This window comes from Octodon degus, unplaced genomic scaffold (genome assembly GCF_000260255.1).
Source record: "Octodon degus isolate 3935 unplaced genomic scaffold, OctDeg1.0 scaffold00030, whole genome shotgun sequence".
Taxonomy (NCBI): domain Eukaryota; kingdom Metazoa; phylum Chordata; class Mammalia; order Rodentia; family Octodontidae; genus Octodon; species Octodon degus.
The window spans coordinates 17,387,302-17,414,414 of NW_004524606.1; the positions used below are offsets into that span (position 1 = coordinate 17,387,302).

The 27,113-nt window shown below is 39.2% G+C and overlaps 1 protein-coding gene across 3 annotated transcripts in view; it reads left to right on the forward strand.

The window, feature by feature from the left end:
* Cntn4 (contactin 4) overlaps window positions 1-27,113 on the forward strand; it is a 1,063,047-nt gene that overhangs the window by 1,032,536 nt on the left and 3,398 nt on the right. For 2 of the 3 annotated variants that reach the window (XM_023713310.1, XM_004629525.1), the window contains 9 exons: window positions 3,737-3,857; window positions 7,487-7,645; window positions 9,195-9,344; window positions 10,835-10,905; window positions 11,925-12,159; window positions 14,639-14,751; window positions 15,171-15,357; window positions 15,789-15,901; window positions 25,692-25,860. In XM_023713310.1, coding sequence (XP_023569078.1) covers window positions 3,737-3,857; window positions 7,487-7,645; window positions 9,195-9,344; window positions 10,835-10,905; window positions 11,925-12,159; window positions 14,639-14,751; window positions 15,171-15,357; window positions 15,789-15,901; window positions 25,692-25,860 — 1,318 coding nt within the window. The remainder of the gene's footprint in view (window positions 1-3,736; window positions 3,858-7,486; window positions 7,646-9,194; window positions 9,345-10,834; window positions 10,906-11,924; window positions 12,160-14,638; window positions 14,752-15,170; window positions 15,358-15,788; window positions 15,902-25,691; window positions 25,861-27,113) is intronic. The other variant, XM_023713311.1, reaches the window with a different exon arrangement.

Here is a 27,113-nt window from a genome sequence, read left to right on the forward strand (position 1 = left end):
GGAATTATGTATGACATGATTTTCCTGGAATCTCCCTAAACTGCAGGGCTCAACTTGAAATTTCAAAGTCCAAGTCCTCTGTTAATAATACACAATATACCATGGAACTTTATTGAGAAAATGGCTTAATAATAGCTTTCTTATACATTGTTAGGTCATTAGCTGTACTCCCTTTGATGCTTATAGAAGATTCATCATTGTAAATTTAGCACTTATTCTCTTGGTTCTAGAAGTCTGTGAAGTTATTTATTATCTCCAGGTAACTTCAACACAAATGCTTGAATTTTTTAAAAGTTTTACTTTCTACATGGATTAATACTGCTATTAAAACTTCTATAATAAAAGGTTAAATCTTGGGGGAAAATGGATGTATAGGATGTGTTAGAATTACTCTAAAAAATTTACGCTACAATATAGCCATGTATTTCCATTGGTAGTAAAGCTTCTCTCAGACTGCCCTTTCCTTGGCTGAATCTAGCCAGAAGACAATAGAGTACAGAAATCAGGCTTGTTTTGTTAAAGCCCTTCCATCTTCTACACTGCTGTAAGAATAGTATCTGCAGGGGGCCGGGGAGATGGCTCAGTGGAATAAGCGCTTCCCTGGCAAGTGCAAGGGCCTGAGTTCAAGCCCCGGTTCTGAAAAAAAAAAAAAAAAAAAAAAAAAAAAAAAAAAAAAAAAGAATAGTATCTGCCTATCTCATCTTAGTCCTGTAAGTTGAATGTGTAGCCTAAAGCTTACAAAGCCATCCATATGATATACTGGGGGTGTACTTCCCCCCTAAGTATGAAAGCAAGATAACCTTGACCATATGAACAAAATATATGTTGAGAAAATTCTTTATAAATTAAGCAGATTAGCAGTTTTTACATTAAAATCAAATTCTTATTTAAAACAGTATCTCTGAGATTGTCATAGACATCAAAGAGTAAAACTAGGCCCATAAAGATAAAAATGGACGTGCTGCCAATCAGACATATGTGGTCTCTGGTGTCACACCTCTGCAGCAGCTGGTGACAAAAACCTCTGAGCTCCCCTGCCTGTGTTAGCATTTTGTTGAGGCCCCAGTGGAGACGCCATGGTGGAGTCAAGCATGGATGGCTGTGCTGATGGCCTATGAGAAATGTCTGTTTCCGTGAGACTGGGACGACGGCCAGTCAGTTATTGCTGACACGCAAAGTGAAGCGTAGCGCTGCAGGTAGTGAGAACCGAGTGCAATGGCCACAGGTTCAGCTGATGTCTGCAGTGTCAGGACCACAGAAGAGGCAAGCCTGTGCCCTGCGGAAGCCCGCCCCACTTCAGGGTCTGCCTCCTGACTCAGCATAGCGAAGATGATGCTTGGTAGACTCAACCTAATGGCATCTTAGAAAAGTGACTATTTCATTATCCTTTGATACTCTCAAGTGCTCTCAGAACACAACAGACTAGAGTGTGGCAAAAAAGCTGGGCCTGTTGTATTCTTTTTAGTAGGTGCATAGATGTAGTATTCAGTTAACAGTAGTTTTCCAAGGGAGTCTCCCTCACAGGACTCTTACTCCATCTGGACTTTTTTAAAATTTTAATTTATTTTAAAGATGCAAAGATCCATCAAAATTTGAGAGTAAATAGAGCAAGTTGGACTATGAACATTAGTATGCTACCATGTTCTGAAATATGCAGGCTACAAGAAGTTTTTTTGGCATTGAAGCCCCTGATAAAAAATGAATTATCAAGGTAGTATAGGTATTTTGCTAATGCCAGTATGGTTCCACCTTAAAATCAGTGTGGCTTCTCACCTTCCTTACACATAGGCTTACTTTTTTTTTAATCTCTACTTAAAGTTCAGACGAGTGAAATGTCTTAGATAGAAAAGAGTAATATTAATACCTATTGTGACGAAGTTGATAATTCCTTTCATTTGCAAAGCGCCTAACCATTTATCAGTCACCTTCATGTTATCTATTCTCTTGTTTTACTAAACAGTTATAAAATGTGATCAATAAATAGTAGAAACTAGATGAGAGCATAAATGTTATAAATAAAAACTTTCAGATAAAAAATATCACAGGTCTTCTTCAATTAGATTTAAGCTCCTTTAACATGATTATTTGACAAAGAAAATTGATCATGATCATCAATAATACCAGTTTAAATTTACTCTCTGCTTCACAGTCTGTGAAAACATTTCCCACAGACATACAGTCTCATTAGATGCTCACCACACAGCACGTTGGCAAAGCATTCCTTTTTTCAAAGGTCAATAAACTAAGGCCCAGACAGATTAAGAGATTTAGATGAAATCACACAGCAAGAATCAAGACAACTAAGTATCAAGACTGCGGCTCTACACTTACTGTATATCTTCGCCTCTCTTCCAAGCCCACCTATGGCTGTCGGCAGTTGTCCCTTCCATTATCCTTGATAAACATGAATGTGATGGCCTCTATTGAAACAAAGAGGGAAAACTCAGTATCCACTGATTTCAAATGGGATGTGATCTTTCTGGAGAGTAGTGTAGCATCATTGTTAAGAAAAGGACTCGGGGCTAACTGTGTGGGTTCAAGTCAGGTCTGCCTTGTACTGGTTAGCTGAGTGGCCACACAACCCACCTCATCTACCTGCTTTGTGCTAGAGTTTCCTTGAATGTAAAACTGTATTTCCTGAGCTAATATAACTAAAGCACTTGGAACAGTGATGACAAACCTCTTACAACTTTCATTGTTAACAAATATCCTGATGCTACATGCCTGCCATAGATTCACCAGCACTGACCTAGAAGGCGCCCTACCATTTATGAAGTATGGTGAAGTGCCATCCATTATGATTGCCATTTCAAGGAATAGTTAACAGCAGGGTCTATGTTGACTTCCCATGTAGTTCAGAATAGAAAAACCTGAAGGAGCCAATATCCACTCAGACTATCACCCATTAGCGCTTAGAAAGAAACAGTATTTCAAACATGGCTCTTTAGGTGACTGCTTGTTTGAACAGTTGTTCTTTAATTTTTGATTAACAGTGCTCTGAAACCAAACTCTTAAGGTATAGCTGAGTTTTTCAGTTAAATGCCACTTTTTTGATAGCCTGTGGAGAGTTCTCTTCATGTTTATTAAAAGTATTGTGCTGGAGGACTGTGAAGAAATATTTCTGGAGCACATAGATATTCATACTGGAATGTAATTAGTCCTATTCATTTGCTAATCAAACATGCATTTGGCATTTAGAAAACAAATTAGCACCATTCCACACTAGGTGATACAAGATTTCCTTGGAGAGTCTGGTCTTCATAATCCTTTAATTCAAAAGTGGAGCAATCAAAATTCTGGCTGCAAAAAAACAGACTTGTGCAAGAAAAATGTAGATGCTTCCAAATGTGGACTTCCATCCCCTTTTCAAATATAGAGTTCCAAAGTATTAGATGCCAGTATGGGCTATGGGCTGAGAACATGTCTAAAGAAGCCCATGAGACTAGACCATGAGCCACCTTATGTAAATTTCAGTTTTTCCAACAAGGTTGGCAGACTGCTCCAGAGATCTAGAGATTCCACATACCACAGGTCTTCCTGCAGGTATGTTCTGAAAATGTTAATGTTCTTAGCTCTCAGGCAGGCTGACATATTTTTAACAGACCATGGCTTGCCATCACAAATGCTTTCATCAGCCAGTGTAAAGTAAATCCTTTAGTCATAATATTCTTTATGTGAAAATGATATTTAGAGCTCATTAAAAAGTAACTGTAACCATTTCCCCCTACTTTATCAGCAGGATTCAGCTGGTGATTTGATGATCCGAAACATCCAACTGAAGCATGCTGGGAAATATGTCTGTATGGTCCAAACAAGTGTGGACAGACTGTCTGCTGCTGCAGACCTGATCGTAAGAGGTACTGGAATTTTTTCTTTGTCCTTAAAGTATTTTTGTGATATCTACTCTAGCACAGAGCTCTGAAACTTCAGTGGTTGAGAATTCTACAGAAAAGTCATTCATGAGCTACACATCATAAATGGTGGTTAACAGCCCACAGAACCTTCATATGCAAATATTTCTTGTTGGAATTGCTATGATCTTCTGGATTAGCTGTTGATAAACAAAAGCTTAAAAATTTACATAGAGATGTGATAGTGCCCTTTTGTGTTTTATCTGGGCTAAATCACATTTCTATTTTAGGTTAGAAGTTTAGCAGTGGCATAAATAAATTCATCCTCAGGTTTTCCCAGTTTCATTTTTATTCCTGAGGTTAATAGGGCTGTTCAGGTTGCACAAGTACAGCTTTGGAGAGAAACACTTCTTGATACCTTGGGTGTAGTAAATAGTGATGAGAATGAGGTAAAAACTGGCTTTTATGAGACTCTCTTGAGCACATATTACCAACATTCCCTAACCTAAAAGCATGTGCCTAAAAGCATGACCAACCCAGCTGAGCCACAGGCTGGACCCCGCCCAAGCCTCATCAAGCCAATTTGTAAAGAAACTGTGAGTGGACCTTTAAGAAATATTTTTAACTGAAAATCAAAATGTTAGCAAACCAATACACTTATCAGAATTTAACCTCTACATGTTTAGGTGTTTACAAAGTATTAAAAATAAGGCTGAGCTTAGGGTGTAGCTCAGTGTTAGAGTATTTGGCTTTTATATGGAGGTCTTAGATCTAATTCACAGTATGGGAAAAATGTTTTTAATTAAAAATAAAAATGAAGCTAACCCATACTATCATAATAACCTCCTGGCCCATACTTTCTTAACCAGAATCCCTAACTATTGATGATGAGGTGTCTGGCCTGCAGGCCGAGCCCATGGCAAACTTGCACTATAAGGAAATGAAAATCCTGGGTATCAGCACTGGAGGCAGGGTAAATCTGAGTGCAGAGGAGACAAAATATTATCTGAGCCAACAAAAAGCGGCGCTATATGCTCCAGGCAGAATGTGAGAGGCGAAAATATCCGTTAGGAACTTAATTATCAAGAGAGGTTAAAAAACATTAATTTCATATATAAAAAACAAATATTTTGGTTATCTTTATATTCATTAAAAAAACTTTCAGTCATAGTGTACATAAGGATGAGTTATAAGGAAAAAGAAAACCTTCAACTAAGGTATATCTACAACAGAATAACTTAAAGAAATGTATTTCTATTTAAAAAAATATCAGAGCTACTCTTCTCTTCCTTGAGAACAAAAGAATTCAGTTACTGGAAATGTATCCTTTATTTAATTAGGGTAATATTCAGATCAGCAGTTTAAACACCAATAAATTAGACTAATAAATATTTAAATCAGTAATACTTGAAGTTCTTAAATGATATTGTATACTTCATTTCACAGAAAATAATATCAAATACCAAGAGGAATTTGCAAACTCAGTCTAAAAGAAAATCTAGTCTAATCAGCTAATAAGGCCAATAAATTAATATGCCATTTAAAACTATAATCTTCTGTTTTATTGCCTACTGCTTTGCCCTTGCGGCTTTTCTGAACATTATAGAGGAGAAGCAGAAATCTATTTTACTGCCCTGTAAGAGGGTTGTGTGTTTGAAACTGGTTCTGACTCCTTAAATTCTCTGATGTCTGCTTTATTTAATGTGTAGCGCTCTAATCACAGCTAGAAAGATCACTCTTCTCTGAGCAATGAGTGCATGCTGTCATGAAACCTTTGCTGTTGCTTGTGACCAAAACCTCTGTGGGCCTCTGACCATGTTATCATTTTGCTCACAGGACAAGAATTTGCACATTTTGTTATTTTGAAAGAGGGCCCCAACTTCTCTAAAATACTTAGTAAACATTCTCTAAGGTCCTAGCTACCCATTGCTTGGGGGGAGGTGCCAGGAAGACAAAGAAGAATAAACAAGGTGGTGGGGGGGGAATACCATATTCTCTCTAAAGATGCAGCTCAATACACACAGTTGTCAGCAGCAGGCTCTGAGCCTTCCTATTAACTTAATTCTTTGAGGAATGTGGAGTGAACACTTTTCTATTTGCAATGCTAAGACTCTAAAGGCATTGAAGCAGCATACATGAAGAGGAAAGGATGGAAATGCTAGGATGGGAAGTCTGGTCAGAAAAAAAAGAAGAAGAAGAGTATATTGTCTTCAGAATTTACCTAGTTAATAAGAATCCTGGAGACCAAAGATCACTTCAGCTCTTCTAGATGGCATTAGACTGACATGCTGAAATGTCACCATGGAAAAATTAATCAGCTCCAGATAAAGATTTCCAGACATTTCACTCAAGAGTGGGAGGGAGAAGATAAATTTAGTCTCACCTGGGGCCTACAAAAATAATTTTTAAAAGAGGAACGAGAATGTAGGGCATCACATAAAAGGTGAAGGAGTGAATCGCAGCAGAACAAAGCCTTGCTTTGGGAAATTGCCCTTAACTTTTCACCAGTCCCTGAAAGCCCCTTCCTTCTGCCCTGCCCCTGCCTGTTCTATGGTGTGCTAGTATTTGGAGAGTATATTGGAGTACTATTCCCCCAGGAATGTCTTCTCATGCCTATGCAATGGGCATGAAACCACTATCGCCCCCTCCCAGTCACCTTCTCTGCTAAGATGATGTGCCTTGCTTAAAGTCATTTAACCACCTGGTCAGAGATTTTTACATTAGAAACTAGGATGATTTGGGTATTTTTTCTGGCCCTGTTGATATTTTCCTTTGCCTGTTAATTGCTTTCCATCCCTGTATTTCTTCATGATTCCCACTCTTCATTTAAGTCTGATTTCCTCCCCTTGCATGGGCTCAAGTACATAGACAGAAACAGTGAACATCAAAAGATCAAAAAGGTAAACTGGAAAAATACAGAAGTAGAAAATACAAAGTAGAATCATGCGAAAGCCATAAATGAGGATCTTTAGACTCTGGCCCAATTTTTAAATTGTTTTGAAGAGAGACAGTTGCATGACTCTTGAGCATTGGTCATTTTCACAGCAACCCCTTCCACCCCAGTGTGGGCTCCTATTGAATGTGGAGAGGTGTGGGGGTGTTAATAACCACAGTGGAGCACAATGTGCAGAGCAATGCTGTGACCCCAATGCCTTACATCTATTTCTGCAGAAGTTCACTTCCTCAGGAGTTGAAATAACCATTTCCAGCAGACTGTAATCTTCATGAAATGAGGGGCAATATCTATCATTTACCAGAACTATAACACCAGATAACTCCACCTGACCTGTAGAAGAAACCCAAAGTAATGATGAATGGAGAAATGAACTTGAGCCCTCATTATGGGCCAGTATTCTCTCTTAATATCAAAACAAATATTCTACTATAATCATTCATTTACATGTTTTCTATTATTCAATAAGACCCCAGAAGGAAAAGAAATGTCTCATTGCTCTCCAATGTTAGAGCCCAGCATAGTTCTTGCATGTGGTCATATTCAAAAGAATCTGACAAATTATAAATCTGTGAGTGGGTGAATAAATGATAGAGTTGGCCAATACCCGTTTAAGCAAGTACTCATTTCCTTGGACATTGGAGCATGCTGCTCCATTGCTGAGGGTCTTGTTGTTTCCCAGGCCCCCCAGGTCCCCCAGAAGCTGTTACCATTGATGAAATCACAGACACCACCGCTCAGCTTTCCTGGAGACCTGGGCCTGACAACCACAGCCCCGTCACCATGTACGTCATCCAAGCCAGGACTCCATTCTCTGTGGGCTGGCAAGCAGTCAGTACAGGTACCATTTTAGATTCTTGGTTCTGGCTTCTCAGAATCTTCTGGAACTTAGCATAATGGACACTGAAACATGGCAGAAGCTGAGGAACATCTAGGTAGACACAGCTATAGCTGATACTTTATGTCTATGTCTCCCAGAGTCAGACAACCATATCATCATTTACTTAGTATTTTCCTTCATATAAACTCAAATTGTTTATTGTATTCATTCTCAGCAATGACATCTGGAATAATGGGTCAGTTTTGTTGTGTTGTATTTTTTCTTAACATATTTAAAACTATTTATGAAAAGAAAATGCATCTATCTGTGTATTACCTAAAATCATTTATGTACCACTGTGATACACTCTGTGAGCAGTGGATTATGCCAGCCTGTAATCACTGGCTTTGTAAAGTTTATATGCAACTCTCCAGAAAGCAATATCTAAAGGCTGCAGGGAGCCTTCTGACTTGCTGCACCTTTTTTGGGGATGATGAGGTGTGATTTTTTAAAATCAATTTTATAGTTTCAATTGTGTTTTTAAATCATCGTTGTCAGCAGCAGTAACATTTTCATTTTTATTCTTTCATTTATTGTGTTTATAACGTACTTCCTATTTTTTGAAAGCTTCATAATCATTTCTCTTTAGGGTCTTAAACAATTATTATACCACCTCTACCTCTGTTAACATCTCATTTTTAATTTAGATTTCATTTCAGGAAAAAAGAGATGAACAGGTATTTCCTACAAGCAAGATACATATTCCTTTAGTCCCCAGAGGTTGGCCATGTGGCTTTGATGTTTCAAAGTAGAAATAAATGGAGTAATGTATCTAATTTTATGCAATTTACTTAAATCATATTGATTTTAGCAACTTTTTCATTTTTACTTATTGAAACTCAGAAATGGCATTCTATGTTTACTGCTATAGTCACTGACTTTTTTGCTGATTCATAAGAGTTTCTTAGAAAAAAAGGTGAGAAAAATTGAAAAACAGGCAATAGATTCTTGTTCTAACTTTGCCACAGCAATCAGCAGATCTTCATCTTTCTCTTCTGTTAAATGGGCACAGTAGGGCTGGCCAAATAGCTCAACAGATTAAAGCACCTGCAGGCAGGCACAGGGGCTGGGGAGTTCAATATCCAGGCTGCCGTGCTGGCCCTGGCCCTGGGGCTTGCTGAAGTGGCAGTTGAGACTGGGTGTGGTGGCATGCACCTGTAATCCCAGCTCTTGGGAGGCTGTAAACAGGCAGATCACTATGAGTCCGTTCTAGTAGTGAGACCCTGAACACCCTGTAGACCCTTCCTTAAAATAAAAAATAAAAATAAATTTTTAAAAAATGGGCACAGTAAAACTTGCTCCAGAGTGAATATAACAAAAGATGAGGAGGATGGGGAGAGGAGGAGGAGATGATGGATGGAAGGATGGATGGATGTGTGGCTGGGTGGATGGATGGGATGGTGGATGGATGGATGGGTGGTTGGGTGGAGTACCTTCCTATGTTTCTAATAGGGTCACTGCATTTGTTTTCTGGGTATCTAGTGAAACACTACCTTTTTATATTTTGCAGTTCCAGAACTCATTGATGGAAAGACATTCACAGCAACAGTGGTGGGTTTGAACCCTTGGGTTGAATATGAATTCCGCACTGTTGCAGCCAATGTGATTGGCATTGGGGAGCCCAGCCGGCCCTCAGAGAAGCGGAGGACAGAAGAGGCCCGTGAGTAACTTTGGGATACATATGGTCTGTTCAGTCAGCTCCTATTCCTTAGGAAGAGGTTTTAAATGCATCTTGCTTTTTAATCCTGAGAAGGCTGTCTATTAGCAATCCTTCCCCTTAAATGTTTATAATGATGACAAATTAAGCTGACAAAAGCTCAGATTATCAGGCACTGAAGTTGGGTGGAGAGTTGAGTCTTCTTCACTGGGGCTACTAGTATAGCAAAAGACATGCTGTGTTTTGTTCTCTCAAAAGCCAACTCTTCCTTCCCTGGTTCATGTGCCACCAGTTCTTCTGACAGGATTATAGATGCACACACACACACACACACACACACACACACACACACACTTCAAATGAAATGATCTCACAGAAATCACTATTTCTTCAGAATATATATTCAGAAATAAGTATTCCTTAAGATACAAATCATCCTCAAAAGCTAAGATTTGGAACATAAAAGGAATACTGGAAGAGAATGACCATATTCATCTAGGCTGAATTTCTCTCAGATTAAGTGGAATGCTTATGTCTAGAATGTGTGTAGAACTTGCAGCACTGATGAGATCAAATGTTTTATGAAGGATGAGTAAAGTCCCTAAGCAAATGAGAACTCTGACTCTACCCTCAGAAAAAGAAAAAGAAAGAAGTCCATCCTTGGCTTTAGCTAAGGACACATGTCACTTACCAGGTAATCCTAGGCAGGCAACCTAAGATTCTTTCTGAACTCTTTGGGTTACATGATGATAACAAAACTTTCTTGTCCTGCTCCAAAACTGTAATTTAATTAGCTCCATTTGTCCATCCTGAGGAGGAAGCAAGCCTGATTTCCCCTCTTTTACAGAGAATACTGGGGATCAAAGTGGTTAAACAGTGAGCAAGGGACCCACCTATGTCCATCACTTGCTTCAACACCCAGCTCAGAGTTCACCTTCTTCTGAGAAGCCATTAGCCCAACCTTCCTCCTCTTCCGAGCAGCCTGCCACTCCAGAACTGCGCTGCGCCTCTCCATTCTGTCTGTACCATAATTGTTTGTTGTTGACATTGCTCTGTGATCAGTCTGCTTGTGTTCTTGCCCCCCGACTAGATTGTAAGCTCTACACGGGCACAGTTTGTCCTGGCTTTCCTTTGTGTGCCACCACATGCTTAATAAATGTCTAACCAAGCTTGAGGATCATCACCTCCATCCTTTCTCCCTCCGGGGAACTCATTGCCTCTAGGGATGGAGCTGAATGTTTAGTCAGATGTACCAGAAAGTGTGCGTACCTTGTTGAACAGGAAACACATGATTAATAGCAATTCCCTTCCTACATTTTACTCCTTCCAGCAGATGTAGTGGGCTCCCTGACCATGCTGCTTCCGGTCTCCAAATTCAAAGGTGTATGTATGTGTCTGCATATTTGCTGACAGTGAGTGATCTCAGGCACAGTTTTACTGGCCCCTATGTGGCATTGCCACCTGCTATAACTTGTCTTTTGTTTTCTGCACAGTCCCTGAAGTCACCCCAGCTAACGTCAGTGGTGGTGGAGGCAGCAAATCTGAACTGGTTATAACCTGGGAGGTAAATGAATCTTAGAACAAAAGGGACATACATTTGTCTAGACTACCTTATTATTTTCTTCTGTGTTAAACATGGCCAGGAAGTGACCTCCTGTGTTTTTAGCAGCTAAAAATCCATTTGAGCGCAAACACTTCCTCTCTTACAGCTAACAGTTAGTAGGAAATGTAGGTGTTTGACCCTCAGTTTTCAAGGCAAGTTTTAATTTTATTCATCACTGTAATAGCAACATGAAAGGGAGGATAACACATAAAAATAATAAAATAAATATGACTGGTTCAGAGAAAACCAGTTTTTTTTTTCTTTCTGAATTGCTGCATGACCAACTGATTTAAAACATCTGCCAGCAGTTGATTCAGTGTACCAACACCATTCCTGGCAGTTGCCTTTGCTATTAGATTATGAGGTATTTTTTAAAGAACTCAGGAAGGTCAGTGACAAATTTATTAAAAATTGACTCAGAAAAAAAAATTGACTCAGAGAGGATACGGGAGCTTCAGAAGGGGTCCATCACATTTTCAAAAGATTTTAGATGATGACTGCAAAAATTAAAACTTATGTTCACCCAAAGCCCCAGAAGCTAAGAAATCCCTCACCCTCTCTCCTCTTGAGTTCTTCCATCCTGAGAGGAAGCTTCTCCCTGGGCCCAGATGGTCCTCATTCTTTCAGTGAGCTCTCTTGTCTACTTGGCTCTGAGCGATGATTAGCATTAGATGGTACGTGTTAGAAGGGCTGGTTTTTAAATGAACCATTGAGTGTCTTTCAAGGTCACTTCCATCCATTGGAGAGGTGGTTCTGCCCTATCAGCACCAAGTTCACCACTGCAGATTTTCATTTAATTTTTAAAATAAAAGCCCAATATTTAATGAATATCTAAAATAGATTGATGGCCAAACCTAAATGTAAGAGATGCTTGGCAAATTCCAAAATAACACAAAAATGTCTTGGGGGGAGGGCGGTATAATTTTAGCATTTGGAACAAACCTATGTGATTTCTGAGAACCACATTCCTTCTTTCCCAGACGGTCCCTGAAGAATTACAGAATGGGAGGGGCTTTGGTTACGTGGTAGCCTTCCGACCATATGGCAAAATGATATGGATGTTGACAGTGCTGGCCTCAGCTGACGCCTCCAGATATGTGTTCAGAAATGAGAGCGTGCGCCCTTTTTCTCCCTTTGAGGTTAAAGTTGGCGTCTTCAACAACAAAGGAGAAGGCCCTTTCAGTCCCACCACAGTGGTGTACTCTGCTGAAGAAGGTATGGTTTATGCTTCCCAGATAGTTGACATTTCTTACATTCTCAAACGGTGTTCCTTTTATGATTTGCAATCAATTCTAAATTGGGTGCATACATTCAATTTGGGATATGCAACACATTTTAATTGAAGTCATACACTAATTTGGGAAAAGCGTTAAGTAAAATAAGATTGGTTCCTTACCTACTGTCCAACTCTTGACTATGACACTTTAAAAACATATAGCTACCCATTATGAAGTTCATTACTAAGGACCTGAGTGTGACAGACATAAGGTCTTCGTATCTCTGTCATTGCTTTAAAATTTACCTTTTACCCTTTAAGTGAATATCAAAAGAGAAAGTTCCATTCCCCTTTACCACTTGTATTTTTAAACATAGTCCTGTGCTTAGAACTTATTCTTATGTTTTAGAGAAAAGAATAAACATGAAGCAGTATGCATGTACTCCTTGTCACCTTTTCTGTCACAATGTTTAAGGGTTTTGGCACGTTATTACCACTGTTGCGCTATCCCTACTGTCAGGACGCCTCTCCTACGGACCTCATTAACCTTGTTGTGTGTTACATTAAAGATGATGCTCAGATGAGACAACACTAAAATATCTGAAGGTTGAGGCATTAGTTTGGATTCAGTGAAGATGCAATAAATTATTTTCCACCAACAGAGAAACAATCCTTTAGGTTCAGCAGTCCTCTGTGAGCTCTCCCCTGCTTCTCTGTCTGCCACAACACATACCACTCTTCCTTCCGTAATTGGTATTTCAGCCAAATCTGAAAGACTTGCAGCTATCTAAACAAAGTCCTTAGCCCCTTTGCATGGGACCCATTTTCTCTTATTCCCTGTCTTGCTCCTCTGCCAATTCCTGCCCTTCTTTCCCACCTGAAATTGAAACACCAGGCCTTCTGTGAAACCCCCTGCCAGGTGGGTGCAGTAAATACTTTATTTTTTCTTAGTTTATTTGGTATCATTTACAGACATAGTATTTATAGTAATTTTATATTCCTCTATTAAAAGTCTCATCCCACTATATTATCAATTTTGAATATTAGCTCTATATCCTCTCTGATGTGTTTTTTGAAGATGAGCCATTTTTTCACCTATGAGTCATCAGTGTCTAGCAATGCTTAATAAACACTGAATTAAAATATAAATAGAATTTTATAGTGTTATGAGTGGATAGTGATCTACCTGTCCAGCAGTTCTTGGAACATGGTGTGTATTCCAGGGAGAGAGCAAATGTGGACTGTAAATGATATCAGATGAACCTTTAAAAATACAGAATAATATAAATCCAATATATATAAAATTTATAACTATTTAAATGTAATTATTTCATGAAGGTCACTTATTACAACATGACTAAACCAGATTTTTCTTTTTTTTTATTTTATTTTATTTTTTTCCTCTTTTTTTTTTCAAAGTTTTATTGATAAACAGATAGCAATGAGACAGTTTCAAATCAAATCGGAAGGACAGTTTCAACAAATAATACACTGCATATATTCTTCTTAGTGGTTAATTGCTGTACAAGATGCGGACTTGTAATCCTATTTACAAACACCATTAGAACAAATCATTCTATTCATTAAGAGAATGCAGCTATATATCTATCCCAACCTCTTTGAATACACAGATACAAAATGGACATTCATAGGTATACCCCATTTTTTCTAAGTTCCGTTATTGAATCTTATAGGTGTGTAAACTCAGCAAAATATTCTAAAAGAGTCCAGTAGCCCATAATAGCATTGGGTCTTCTGTTTAACTGGCAATGTCAGAAATTATGGACCTGAGTCCCCCACAGCTCAACTTAACAGCATGGCTTTATTTCTTATATTTCGTCTTCATACTTTTCTACTGGATGGTTAAGACCAAGGTAAAGCAGGACCTATGCAACAAGAGTTGTAGCTTTTTGTAAACCAGATTTTTCTTTAAGAAAAATCTTCAAAAGGAAAATTTGTCTACACAGAAATCTGGTAAAATTAAATGAAAACTGGGAAACAACTAATTTTGCCTATTTTGTGACTGGGCTGCAGGGACTCAACAGTATAAATGGTTGCCCAGGATGAAAGACCTCACAGCGTGGAATTAAAATGTCACCCCACTTCTTGAGTCAGAGGCAAGTCAGTTGACTGTCCTTTTTCTTCGTCTCTCTCATTTCATAATCCAGTGACTAGAACTATTATCTAGTTGAATGATAATTAAGGAAGATCTATGTTGAGGGAATTGCTGGCTTTGAAGACTTGGTGCTTAAGGTGAAGTAGTCATGGACTACTTTAGAACCCAAAGATTTTGAACGAGTTTCTGACCACCACTACCAACCAGATGCTAATCATTTCTCTTTTGCAAAGTGAGGGTTTTTCCCAGAATCACTAAGAATGATTCTGTAAATGTGGATTCTTCACACCTGATAGTGCTGTATCTAGAAGCCCATCTTCATCAGCTAATAGGGAAATAATTTTTCCCTGATCCATCTGCAGAACCCACTAAACCACCAGCCAGCATCTTTGCCAGAAGTCTTTCAGCCACAGACATCGAAGTTTTCTGGGCCTCTCCCCTGGGGAAGAACAGGGGACGGATACAAGGTTATGAGGTAAGCAAGAAATATATGCCTCAGTTCCCTGTGCCTCATTCACTTGTGAGTCTGTGGTAAACTCCAGTGGTATTTTTAAAATTATATACAATCATGAGCATTTATGAGACTTGAAAAATAAGCTTGCATTTAATATATCTTGTCTTAAAATAAAGATGGAAGAGAAAAAAACCAACAAACGTTGTACTGATTTGCCCCCTTACTAAGAAGCTAAGAATAAAAAAATAACACAGCTTTTTCTACTCTGAATTGTTTTTTAGGACATGCAAGATCTCTTTCTTCTGAAAGCTCTGCTCATGGATTGATGCAGAAAATTAACTCTTTCAAAAGAACATGCATAAAAAATTACTACTTGGTGACATTTGGAAATATTCCCAATGAGTATGACTTCCAAGCTCTTTTTTTTCCTATTTTCTTAGGTTAAATATTGGAGACATGATGACAAGGAAGAAAATGCTAGAAAAATACGAACAGTGGGAAATCAGACATCAACAAAAATCACCAATTTACAAGGCAGTGCACTGTATCACTTAGCAGTCAAGGCATATAATTCGGCTGGGACAGGCCCCTCCAGTGCCATGGTCAATGTCACAACTAGAAAGCCACGTAAGAACAAGCTCTCTTAGAAATATTTGGGGGACTCATCAAACATATACCAAGCTCATTCCCAGTCCCCACCTCCCAATGGCCATTTGCATACTAATTGGTATCATTATGTGGATTCAAATTCACCTTAACATTTTAACTGAACCTTTCAGAATACCATGCCAAATTCATGGCTCTGGAGAACAGAAAGATAAATGTTTTTCTCCTCACTGGGAAAGGCTACTTCTTCTAGCTATAAATGTTAGGCGACCAACTGAATCTTTTTCCATTTGCAGTGCTGTATCTTGTCAGATTTCAGTGACCTTGAAGACACATATTAGTGCAATAGCCCATTAAATTGCTTCCACTCTCAAATTCTAGTAAAGAAATATTCCTCAGAATCCATTGAGATTTAATAATCTGTGACTTTGTATATCTTAATTTTTTTATAGCACCAAGTCAACCCCCTGGAAACATCATATGGAATTCATCGGATTCCAAAATTATCCTGAATTGGGATCAAGTGAAGGCCCTGGATAATGAGTCAGAAGTCAAGGGATACAAAGTGGGTAATTTCTTTCTGCAAAGGCACTTAATTCTGCTGTTAGTGGGGTTAGTTTCCCTTACAAGCATCGTCGTATGGCCTGTGTTTTCACTTTCTCTAATGATGCTCTTCCACCTCTTTAGGAATCTCTGCTCCAGAGTGATTTGATTTAAGTTATATAAATGCTCCATGACATCCGGCCAGAATTTAGATAATCACCTGTGACAGTCAGCTTTCCATTAGTGTGACAAATACCTGAGATCATCAGCTCACAGAAAGAAAACATTTGACTTACAGTCTCAGAGGTTTCAGCCCATGATTGGAGATGTTGCTCTGGATGTGCAGCAAGATGGCACATCACGCTGGGGTTATGTGGAGGAGCAAGCTGCTGATTTGCAGGCAGCTAAGAAGCAAAGAGAAAAAGAGACCAGGGTCCCCAATATCCCTTTGAGGACATGCCTATAGTGACCTAAAACCTCTTATTAAGCTCTGCCCCATCAAGATTCTACCACTTTCAACAGCAACACAGGCTAGGAACTAAGCCTTGTTGCTTAGGACCTTGGGGAACATTTGTCTCAGTCCCAGCGTCACCTAACCTTCAGGCTTAGATGTTGTCAGGAAAAAATGCTAAGGATTGTGCTTGGATGTCAAAAAATCCTGAAGAACCACTTCTTAAGCATTTCTTTTGTCAGTTTGACTTTGTTCTTGCTTCAGTTATATTCTTTTGACCAATAATAATAACCTCCCAAAGTTACTACTGGTTAAGCATTTTTGCCCTTATGTTTCTAATAGCTTGGAAGCTTTATATACAACATATAGAAAAAGAAACGAGATTATTTTTAGAAAATTTGTTAGCTTAATCCTATGTAAATGCTGGCTTAATCCTATGTAAATGCTGGTCTTTATTGAAAGAAAAAATGAAAATAAAATGTATTATTGCCACACTGAAAGCAGTTTGAAATATGTTGGCCAGGCTTTAGCTTCCTATTGTCACCTAAGAAATCATCCCCAAAATGGGCTCATATATCAATTGGACTCAGTGTATCATTTTCATGATCCTGCAATCTGGATTAATCCAAAATGGGCAGAGTCTAGGGCTGGGATGACTAGGATGCTTCTTTCCCCGCATCTGGCTTCTCCCTTAGAAAGGTTAGAAAAGCTGGAGGCTGAGCAAGGATTGTGCACACCATGTACCATTTTCACCTAAGTTGCTGGGACTCCTCACAGCATGGTAATCTCAAGGAAGTTGAACTTGTGACATGGTTTCTGGCTTTGATGGGAGAGAAAGCAGAAGCCCCCAGTCCTCTTAGAAGTAAGGGGCAGCCAGGCGAGGTGTTGCCCACCTATGATCCCAACACTCTAAGAGCCTGAGGCAAGCAGGAGAATCGTAAGTTTGAGCCCATACTGGGCTACTTAGTGACTTACAAAGACCCTGTCTCAAAATAGAAGGAAGGAAGGAAGGAAGGAAGGAAGGAAGGAAGGAAGGAAGGAAGGAGAAAGGAAGGGGAAAGGAAAGAGAAAGCGGAAGGGAAGGGAAAGCAGAAGGGAAGGGAAGGGAAAGCAGAAGGGAAGGGAAGGGAAAGCAGAAGGGAAGGGAAGGGAAAGCAGAAGGGAAGGGAAGGGAAGGGAAGGGAAGGGAAGGGAAGGAAAGAGCTGACAATGTTCATCAGTATGAAAGGCCTAGGTCTAACCCCATTACCACAAAAGAAGGAGATGGAGAAGACAAAAGGTAAAGGACCAGAGTGGACAAAGAAGGAGGAGGAGGAGGACGACGACGACAAGGATGAGGACAATGATGAGGACAAGGAGAAGCAGTTAAGAATGGCATTAGCTACTGTGAGGCCAGCTTAAATATAGAGGAAGGAAAAATGGATCCCCATCCCCCAAGGATGTGAGAAGCGTGATGTGTATACGTGGAGCCAAAGACTGACTGATGGTGGCCCTATTTGTAAGCCAGGGAAGGTGGAGAGAACTCTATGATCAGAAGTCTGACTCATATCATCTGTGAGAAATGATTGTAAGAACTGAAGATATTTACCCCGATAAAAATTAAAAGCCTTAAAATGTGATTCTGATTTCAGATATCTGAGGGGCCATTTTAAGTATAATTGTATCTCAAGGTTCCACTAAATAAATCTCTGATCAAAGTGCCTGCTTAGGCAAGCTCAGAGACCAGGGTTCAATTCCTGGTACTACATGCCGAGCTGGCCCCACCCTCAGGTGTACTGAGCCAGAGACAGAGTCTGGGCATGGTGGTACATGCCTGTAATCCCAGTGCTGGGGAGGCTAAAAACAGGATGATCACTATGAGTCCAAGCTGCATAGTGAGACCCTGTACCAAATACATAAAATTAAAGTTTAAAAAAAATCTCTGATCAATTACTGAAAGCTGTATGGAGACCAGTTTTGACTGTTTTACATTGTGGTAGCCAACATTTTTTTTAATGGACTTCATTTAAAGAAGGATGATGGATTCTCCATCTCTAGAAATAATCAACCATTAACTATGTCAACACCTAATGAGATGTTAGGAAAAGAAGTGTAATGTAATTTTGTTTCCTTTCTATTTATGGAGTGTTATAAGTAAATGCCTTTTTAAAAAAAGCTTTTAATAAAATCATTTGGGTTGGTAATGTTCTTGACCTCCACTGGTTTTATATTAATCCATTGAAAGAAAAACTAACTTCTCTTGCAATTTTACAAGTTGCCTTAAATATACTATCCCATGATTTTATTATAAAAGGAAAATTATAAAATCAAACCTATGATTTTGAAAGTCTTCAAGTATGAGACTTGGAAGTCAAATTTTCAGGACTCCTGCAAAATTTTCTTTCATCTTTCACAAAATAAATGAAAAAGGTACAGAGACATGTCCACTAATGGCATAAATAGCAGCAGTAGGCTGAGTGGAAGCTACAGGCTGGAGAACGTGTGCTGCTATCGAAGTGCGCCAGCCGCTGCACATTTACTGCCTCTGTGGCCTTGTGAAAAAAGTGGGCACAGTGACCCTGGTGCCACAGTATTTCAAAAAATGCCAGGAAAAATGGATTATTATATAAAAATTTCTAATTTTAAAATGTGGGCATCTCATTTAATTTTGTTTTTCTTTGCTTTTAAGCTACACTTGAAGCCATACAAGCCAAATAAAGCTGGTATCCAACCTATAGGAGGCTGATTTATGACCTTTCTGTACAGAGATATTGAGGAAGGCAGCTAGCCAGTGCTGAGCAAGAATGGTTAAAGGGTATGAGATTACTGTAAAGAAGTAGATCAAGGCAGAGTTAGACTCCAGAGTTGGCATAGCAGGTGTTAGGGCCTTGAATAATGGAACTAGAGACATTCAGAAGACCATGCCTGCAGGGGCTATTTTCCCTTCATCTGTATGGGGCCTAAGTAATTTATAGTCCATCAGTATAAGAATTGTACCCTATAAGTAATTTTCAGATTTTCACTGAATTCTTTTGTAAAAGCAATCTCTGAGGGATAGATAGGTTGGAATTCACTGATACAATGCATACCTAGTATGCATGAGGTCCTGGGTTCAGTCCCCAATACACCCCCTTAAAAAGAATTTTTGTCTAGAATGGTCATATAATAGCATAAAAGATAGAAAATGCATAGTTTGGTTTTTTGTTGGCTATATGACTTTGAATACATTTCTTAAACTTTCCTTTTGTTCAAAGAGAAAGTTCTAGACATCATTATTTTTCACATAGGATATCTGTTCTTTTTCCCTGAGACTGCTGCCCCATAAGTCCTTAACCAGTGATGTACATTTTATAGCTTTGAATTTGGAACCTTTTCCTGCTGGCCAGAATCCTATTTAGCAGAAACTCTGAAGCACTTTCCATCTTCTTGAATAACTGTAATTGACAGAAGACATTTGAATCTCCAGATTGTGGGCTTCCAGAGGCCCATGCCTAAATTGTCACCACTGTTTCTCCAACCAACCTTACAATCATTGTGGAAGTATTAGAATGGAAATTTCTGCTTACTGTGGTGGTGCATGCCCATAATTCTTCCAAACTGGGTGGCTGAGTGAGAGGCTTGTGAGTTCAAGCCTAGCCAAGAAAACTAAAAAACTAGCAAAAGCTTGTCTCAAGATGAAATAAGAGAGCTGGAGACTCGGCTCACTGTAAAGGCCCTGGGTTCAATCCTTAATGTATTCAAAAAGAGGAAAAAAGAAAGAAAGAAAGAGAGAGAGAGAGAGAGAGAGAGAGAGAGAGAGAGAGAGAGAGAGAGAGGAAAGAAAGAGGAAGATCATTTTCTGAATTCCTCTTAGTGAAAAATATAAAATCATATACAGCCTTTGTATGGTCCCCAACAGGACATGGGCTTATGTAGGTCAGAGGATATAAGGAAAGAATAGATAGGAAAAGAAATAAAGAAGGTAAGAATAAAGACATACTTTTACAATATTAGGTCTGACCAGGCTAACTTTCTCTTTATCATTTTGACTTTCATCACAACAAAAAAAGTGAATTTAATGTGGGCAGAACTGATTTAACCAAACCAAGGAAGAGTGCATAATATAGATTAATTCTTCCACCCATATATCAGTTATACCCATTAGAACATGTAGAAAAAGCACCGTAAAAAACCTAAAAGCTGTCAGAGCTCATAAGCACCATGGTTGAACTTTCAACTAGATTTTAAGCTCATTTTCAAGCCGGTACTGAAATAAAATCGATGGACATGGAGCTTCCTAGAGTATTTCAAGCAACTAGGCAAGAATGTTAGCTTGCCTAGAGATCATGTAGTAAAACCCTTCATTTCACAGAAGTGAAAACTAATGCCTGTTGAGTAAAGTGACTTGGAGTGTCCTCAGGGCTAAGATCAATATGCACACTGAACTTTGCTTCAATGAACTGGGCCTAAAAGATTATAGGCACTTTTAGAAGAAAAATTGGGTAATGATTAGTATTTAGTTGGCACTTCTTTGTACACCTGCTCCCTCTCAAAACACTCATATGAGCTTTTCTTTGTAACTCCTTTCCAGGAAGACCCTTCTTGAATTTATTACTTCAATAGACACACTTGCAGCCTCGTAGGAGATCCATTTGAATAGCATATAGCTTCATACAGGAGAGTAAAGCAGTACAAGACAAATGTGGCAGCACTTGACCTCCTAGAAAATATCTGCTAGGGTTGATGCAGGATTTGGGGAAACACATCTTATTTTTATGAAAGGAATTAACTATAGAAATAATTTAAAACTAGGGAGCTTGGAAATGTTTCAGATCTAAATTGCAGACCGAATGATAATACCTGTGTAAGCCATGGATTTAGGGGGGGGGTTTCCAATTTTTTTTTCATATAAATTCATTGTGCTTTCTAGATGTAAACTGTATCCAAAAAAAAACATGGTCTTCCCTCCACATTGGAAAGTTTGTGTCAAAGAAAGCACACGTGAATGTCAAGTGTGTGAAATGCTATGGAACCAGCATGAAGGGGCAATGGAAGAAAGAGAGCAGTAACAAGTTTAGGCCAGATTAGAGAAAGGGACACTTTCTGAGTCCTTGATTTCTACCTCAGTGACTCCTCTTCCTTTTTGGGATGGGACCTGGAAGCTTGAGGCTCCTCCTACATGAGATGAACTCTAAGGAATGTTGATGTAAATGGCTATAGATCCTTAACTCTTGCATGTGGATCTTGACTCTTTAAAAATGGGTCTTGTTTATATCAAGCTTCCCTAATTCAGTTTTCCTTTTAAATACTGAAGGTGCTGGGGTAGAGGTTTATCTGTCTTTTTTCACTAAATTGTCTGGATTCATGAGATCTCTACTTGGGTAGGTAGTCTTGATAAAAAGTTGCCGTTAGAATGTTTGAGTTCCAGAATATTGTCAGTACAATCTTTAAGCTACTTTTACAGCAGAGTTTAAAGGAGAACCCATACTCTTAGTGTCACAAACTATACTACCAATCTAGCCAGTCAAGTAACATACATGTATTACAGTGGCACTGTCCACTTAATAAGTATAAATATCTGTACTCAGCACTGTTCTAACTCACCTTAACGTTATAGTAACTCACAAAATAACCCATTCATGGGAAAATTTCTACATCTAGTACATTAAGCCTAATTTTATAGCTCAAGACTAAGCCAAAATCACACAGCTAGTATATGAAGACCTGGTACCTGAACACAGCAGTAGGAATCTAGTTCTGACTTTTATCCAGTAGGCTGTTGTGCCTACCAGCCATAAACAAATACAACAGTGGTAATAAAGTGAGGCAAGGAAAAATAAATCAGAGTGAGGAGAATGGAGAGAGCCATGGGGCAAAGAGGAGAGACTTATTATTTTATATAAATGTCAAAGAAAACCACTTTAGAGGTGACACTTCAATTGGATCCTGAAAGAAAGGACAGATTGAGATAGGCAGCACTGTATTCAGGTGCTTCGAGCACTGCAAACTGGAGGTGCCAAGGTCCTGAAGAGAGCAATGCCAGTGTAAAAATAGGAGGTGTTGAAGCATTTGACAGATTTCAGACTTTGCAGTTGTCCAGAATGGGCAATGGTTTCTCAGTTCCATTTGTTGCCAGACTGGAATATAGACTACTGTCTTTGTCTTGTTGTCCTGTTACAGTAGAAGACCTGAGACTAGGTAATTTATATTGAATCAGAATTTATTTCTCACAGTGTCAGAGGCTGAAATTACAATATTAAGGTGCCAGCATATAAGGTGAGAAGGTGAGACAGCTAGAGGGGCCATTTTTGTATGAGCACCAATCCCCTTGTGAAGGTAGGGACCTCACGGCCTAATCACCTCTTAAAGGAGATTTAACATTTGAACATTGTTACAATGGCAATTAAACTTCAACAGGAACTTTGGAAGGGATAAACATTCAACCCAGAACAACTAGTATGGCAAAACCTTCCAGCTTTTCCATAGAACTCAAAAATTTTTTCATGCATAATTTCTTAGTTTATAAATATTGACATCTAACTCAGAACATGATTAAAACTGAGTGCCAAACAAATAATTCATGCAGGCTGGATGTGCGTCTGGCATGCTACCACATTTCTACCCTCTAACACTCTTGTGTTGATGAAAACAGAGGCCAAAGAGGGAAAGCAGGTTGCTCACAGTCACAGAGGTGGTAGCCAAACTCGTGTTAAGAATCCACACCTGGGAGCCAAACTGCTCGGATTTATATCCAGCGTACATCGCCTACTGGTTTTTGGAGTTTGGGCAAATCTTTAATATTCCTAGGGCTCAGGTTCTTATCTTTGAAATCAGAATAATGATAGGGCCCACCTCAAGAGATAATCTACACAAGCATTTAAAACAGAGTAATGGGAGAGCTGATAGTAGAAGCAGCCAGTGTTGGCTGCTATTATCTTCGTTCCCATCAACCCACTCTCTGTTTTCCACCCCAGACGATATCAAATGCAGGCACAGTCCTTAAGTCAATCGCCTGAAGCAAGCACTTGTTGTAAACAAAGCTTCTGCAGCCTTTATTTAGCTTCCATTGCAGTCCCTAATATTACAAGGCTGATAAGCAGCCCTGCAAAAGGCACCTCTTTCTCCTCAAAATGTTTCTTTTGAATTTATATTTGAAACTAGTTGAATTCTCTGAGCTTTTGCACGGACTAGAGGTAAATCAAAGAAGCAGTTTATTTCTCCAAGCCAGATGTGACCTTGCATCCCATCAGCCAGCCCATTCTCCTGAAGAGCTGTGCTGAGAAGCTCTGGAGCTCCAGAGCACGCTTAAGGATTTATTAGCGTCTGATCAATAACAAGGGGTTGCTGAGTCTGTACAACCCAGGCTTGCTGGGGTGGAGTTGCTTATGATTCTTTCCATAAGATCCAGGAAGGAAATTCTGTTTTCTACTTTGTATTAGGAAGATATAAATTAAAGTAATGAAATGGCAGGGAAGAAATGGGATCTAAGCCATTTAAAGGGAATGTTATGAATTGCACTTGTATTTGCTTTAGTCTTAAGATAGAAGAGGGACTTTAGGTCTTCCATTTCAGCAGATCAGCATGGAGCATGATCTTGGAGACAAGTGAGCTAGCTAGTTTCATGGTTCTCAAAGTCAGACCCCTGTCTCAGCAGCATTGGCATTAGATGGAAATTTGTTAGAAATGCAAATGTTCATACCCAAACTTAGACCTTCTGGCTCAGAAACTCTGGGAATTGAGCCAAGCCATCTATGTTTTAATGAGATCTCTGGGTGATTCTTGTGCTTCCTCCAGTTTGAGAGCTACACATCTGATCCACGCCGCCCACCCCACACCATCACCTGGACCCCTGCTCTATAGGGCCTTACTTGGAAGCCTCGATTGGAACTGAAGCAGAATTTGTCACCACCACCTCCCTAATGAAACTTCAAGCCAGATAACTCTTTGGTGTATCGCCACCCTCTGCATTGTAGGAGTTCAGGCTGCTTTCTACCCACTACAACAGAAATATCTGTGGTGACAACAAAAAGTGTCTGCAGTCATTGGCAAATACTTCCCCTTGGGCCAAAATTGTTCCCTACCTCCACCCCCTCCTTAGGAGCCCCCGGGCTAAAGCATTATCATTTCATAAGTGCCTCAAATGATGTTCACTTGCAGCTAAGACTGACAAACACTGCTTTCACCCAACCCTAACGTTTTAATTGCTAGGACAACCTGGAGAGTCAGCCCTGTTTTTAAGAGTATGGGTTTAGTAACCCTCATCCTGATACTTACAGTGTACTAGGCCTCTATCTTGTCATTTGCAAAAATGAGTAAACATAATGACTTATAGGACTCCAGTGATGAATTAATGCCATGGCATTGATAAAGTGCCTACAATCATCAAAAAGGTATTGCAGAAGAATTATCATCATGAACCTTGCTGTAGATGCTGTCTTCTTGGCCTTATGTTTCATTTCATTTCTGAGCTGGGTGGTTCTAATTGGGACATGTAATCCCAGGCAGATTTTTTTTCAGGAGAGCTGGGAGACAACCTCTTCAAATGAATCACAGCCCAACTCAGAACCCAGGGGACCCCAAATGGAAAGCACACAGGTACCAATAGGAAGTGCAGACACAGAGTGACAATGATTTCCTCTTTTCTATGTGCTCATTTGAAAGGGAGAAATAGAAGGAGAGGATTATTGCCCTGGTCTTTCAGTAATCTCACCATGTTGAAATGTCCCCTCACCCAAAGATTCATGATAATAATAACCTATCTAGTCTGTCTTGTGCTTTTAATCTTTTCCATGTTTGTTTGTCTTATTGCTATTAAGCCTTCATTAATACTATTTCTTGCATGCTTCCTTTGAAGCACACCCTAATTATACTTTGTGTCTTTATGCAATCTTGGAAACATCCCAGAAAGGTGGGGAGTATAGTCCATATTTGACAGACAAGGAAGTGAGGATGAGAGGCACGCCATAATTGGCCCACAGTTACACGAAGTTCAGATCTGTTCTGATGCCAAAGCCCTTGCTGTGTAACTGACTCTGTGCACGCTTAAGGAGGTACTCATTCATTCCACTTGCCCAGGAGTGTGCACTGAGCCTTTTCTAAGGGTTAGTCACACAGCATGTTGGTAGAATCATGAAGGCCTCGCCCTTTAAGCATCCCCTGATCTCCTTCCTCATAATAGAATGATGGCTGCAGACATGGCCGTCACTACAAAAGGGCTTTCTAAAGGCAAGTGGGGAAAAACAAACAAATAAACAAACAAACAAAAAAAAAAGGTGAGTGGGCAGCCAGACAGCCTCAGTGTCCCTGAATGACTTTGTTGCCCAAAGGTAAAAACAGATGAATGTCCCATCTTTGCAGCCCTTGTTATGGTAACAGGTGGCATCTGTTCTTTCTGAATTGGCAGGTCTTGTACAGATGGAACCGACAGAGCAGCACGTCTGTCATTGAAACAAACAAAACATCAGTGGAGCTTTCTCTACCTTTTGAAGAAGATTACATAATTGAAATTAAGCCATTCAGCGATGGAGGAGATGGTAGCAGCAGTGAACAAATTCGAATTCCAAAGATATCAAGTACGGCTTTTTCTCTTGTCTTATGAGTCTTCCTGATGAGACAGGGCTTGAGCAAAAATAAGTCCGCAGAGAAAATCTTAAGTAAAAGTGGACAGCTGCACTGCCTCCCTCAGATGGTTGATATCTGCTGAGCAAAGGCAGTTGCATGGAGAAGACAGTTTGCCCAGCGTTGACTGACTTTATCACTTACTGATCAAAACGTCAGATTAAAGCATCCCTGTTATGCAGGGCTTTCCATGTTAATCTGTTTGGATTGTAATTACATAAGTCCCAAGTTACAATACCCCAACATTAACATCATGACGTACGAGGAATGAACAAAGGCTTTGAATAAGGCTCTAGCACTTCATCTCTAGTGCAACAATGGAATCCAACGTTTTTAGTTTAAAAAATTTTGAACTTCAAAATATTTTAAATGTGTCTATACAATAAATGTGCATAAATACATGCATATAATTAATGTTATCTCATTTTCAAATGTAGTTCAATGATGTGTGAGACTATCCTTTTAGAGCAAATATATTCAATCTTTATTTTTCTTTTCTTTTCCTGTTTTTTTATTATTTATTTATTTATTTATTTATTTTGCAGTAACAGAGATAAAACTCAGGTCCTTACACTTGCCAGGCAGGCACTTATGCCACTGAGCTATCTCCCCAACCCTTACAATGTTAATTTTTCAAATACTGTTCTTGCACATAACCCAGCTACATAGTATTGTTTTGCTTTTGTAATTTGACAATAACAGCAAAATAAGCCAATCCACATGGGCAGAAATCAGATTAGTGACCATAGAGAATGAAAGTGGTAGTTTAATAGATATTGCTTTCCATTTCTAGAGATGAAAACATAGAAACTGGCACTGGTTTCACCCCATCAGAGGATACTTAATGCCACTGCATTATACCCTTTAAAATAGTTCAAGTGATCTCTTTATGTTTTGTGTATTTTAACACAATGAAAAGGGAAAGATTCTCAATAAATATCTAACTGTAGATTTGCACATGCTTTTGGATTTAGTTGCCTGGAGATTAGGAATCCAGTGCAGTCCAGGGTTATAAATTTTATAAATTTTAAAGCCATGAGTGGAGTGATGATGTTTGAAATTATGGGCAAAATTCCCACCACAGAGTACTGAGATTCGGTCTGACTATCCCTCTGCTCAGCGTCTGCTATGTTGCTGTCTTGCAGCTATGAGGTAATAGTGAAGTATCCTCTAAGCAATTTTAAATTTATCTGCAAAATTTGGATGC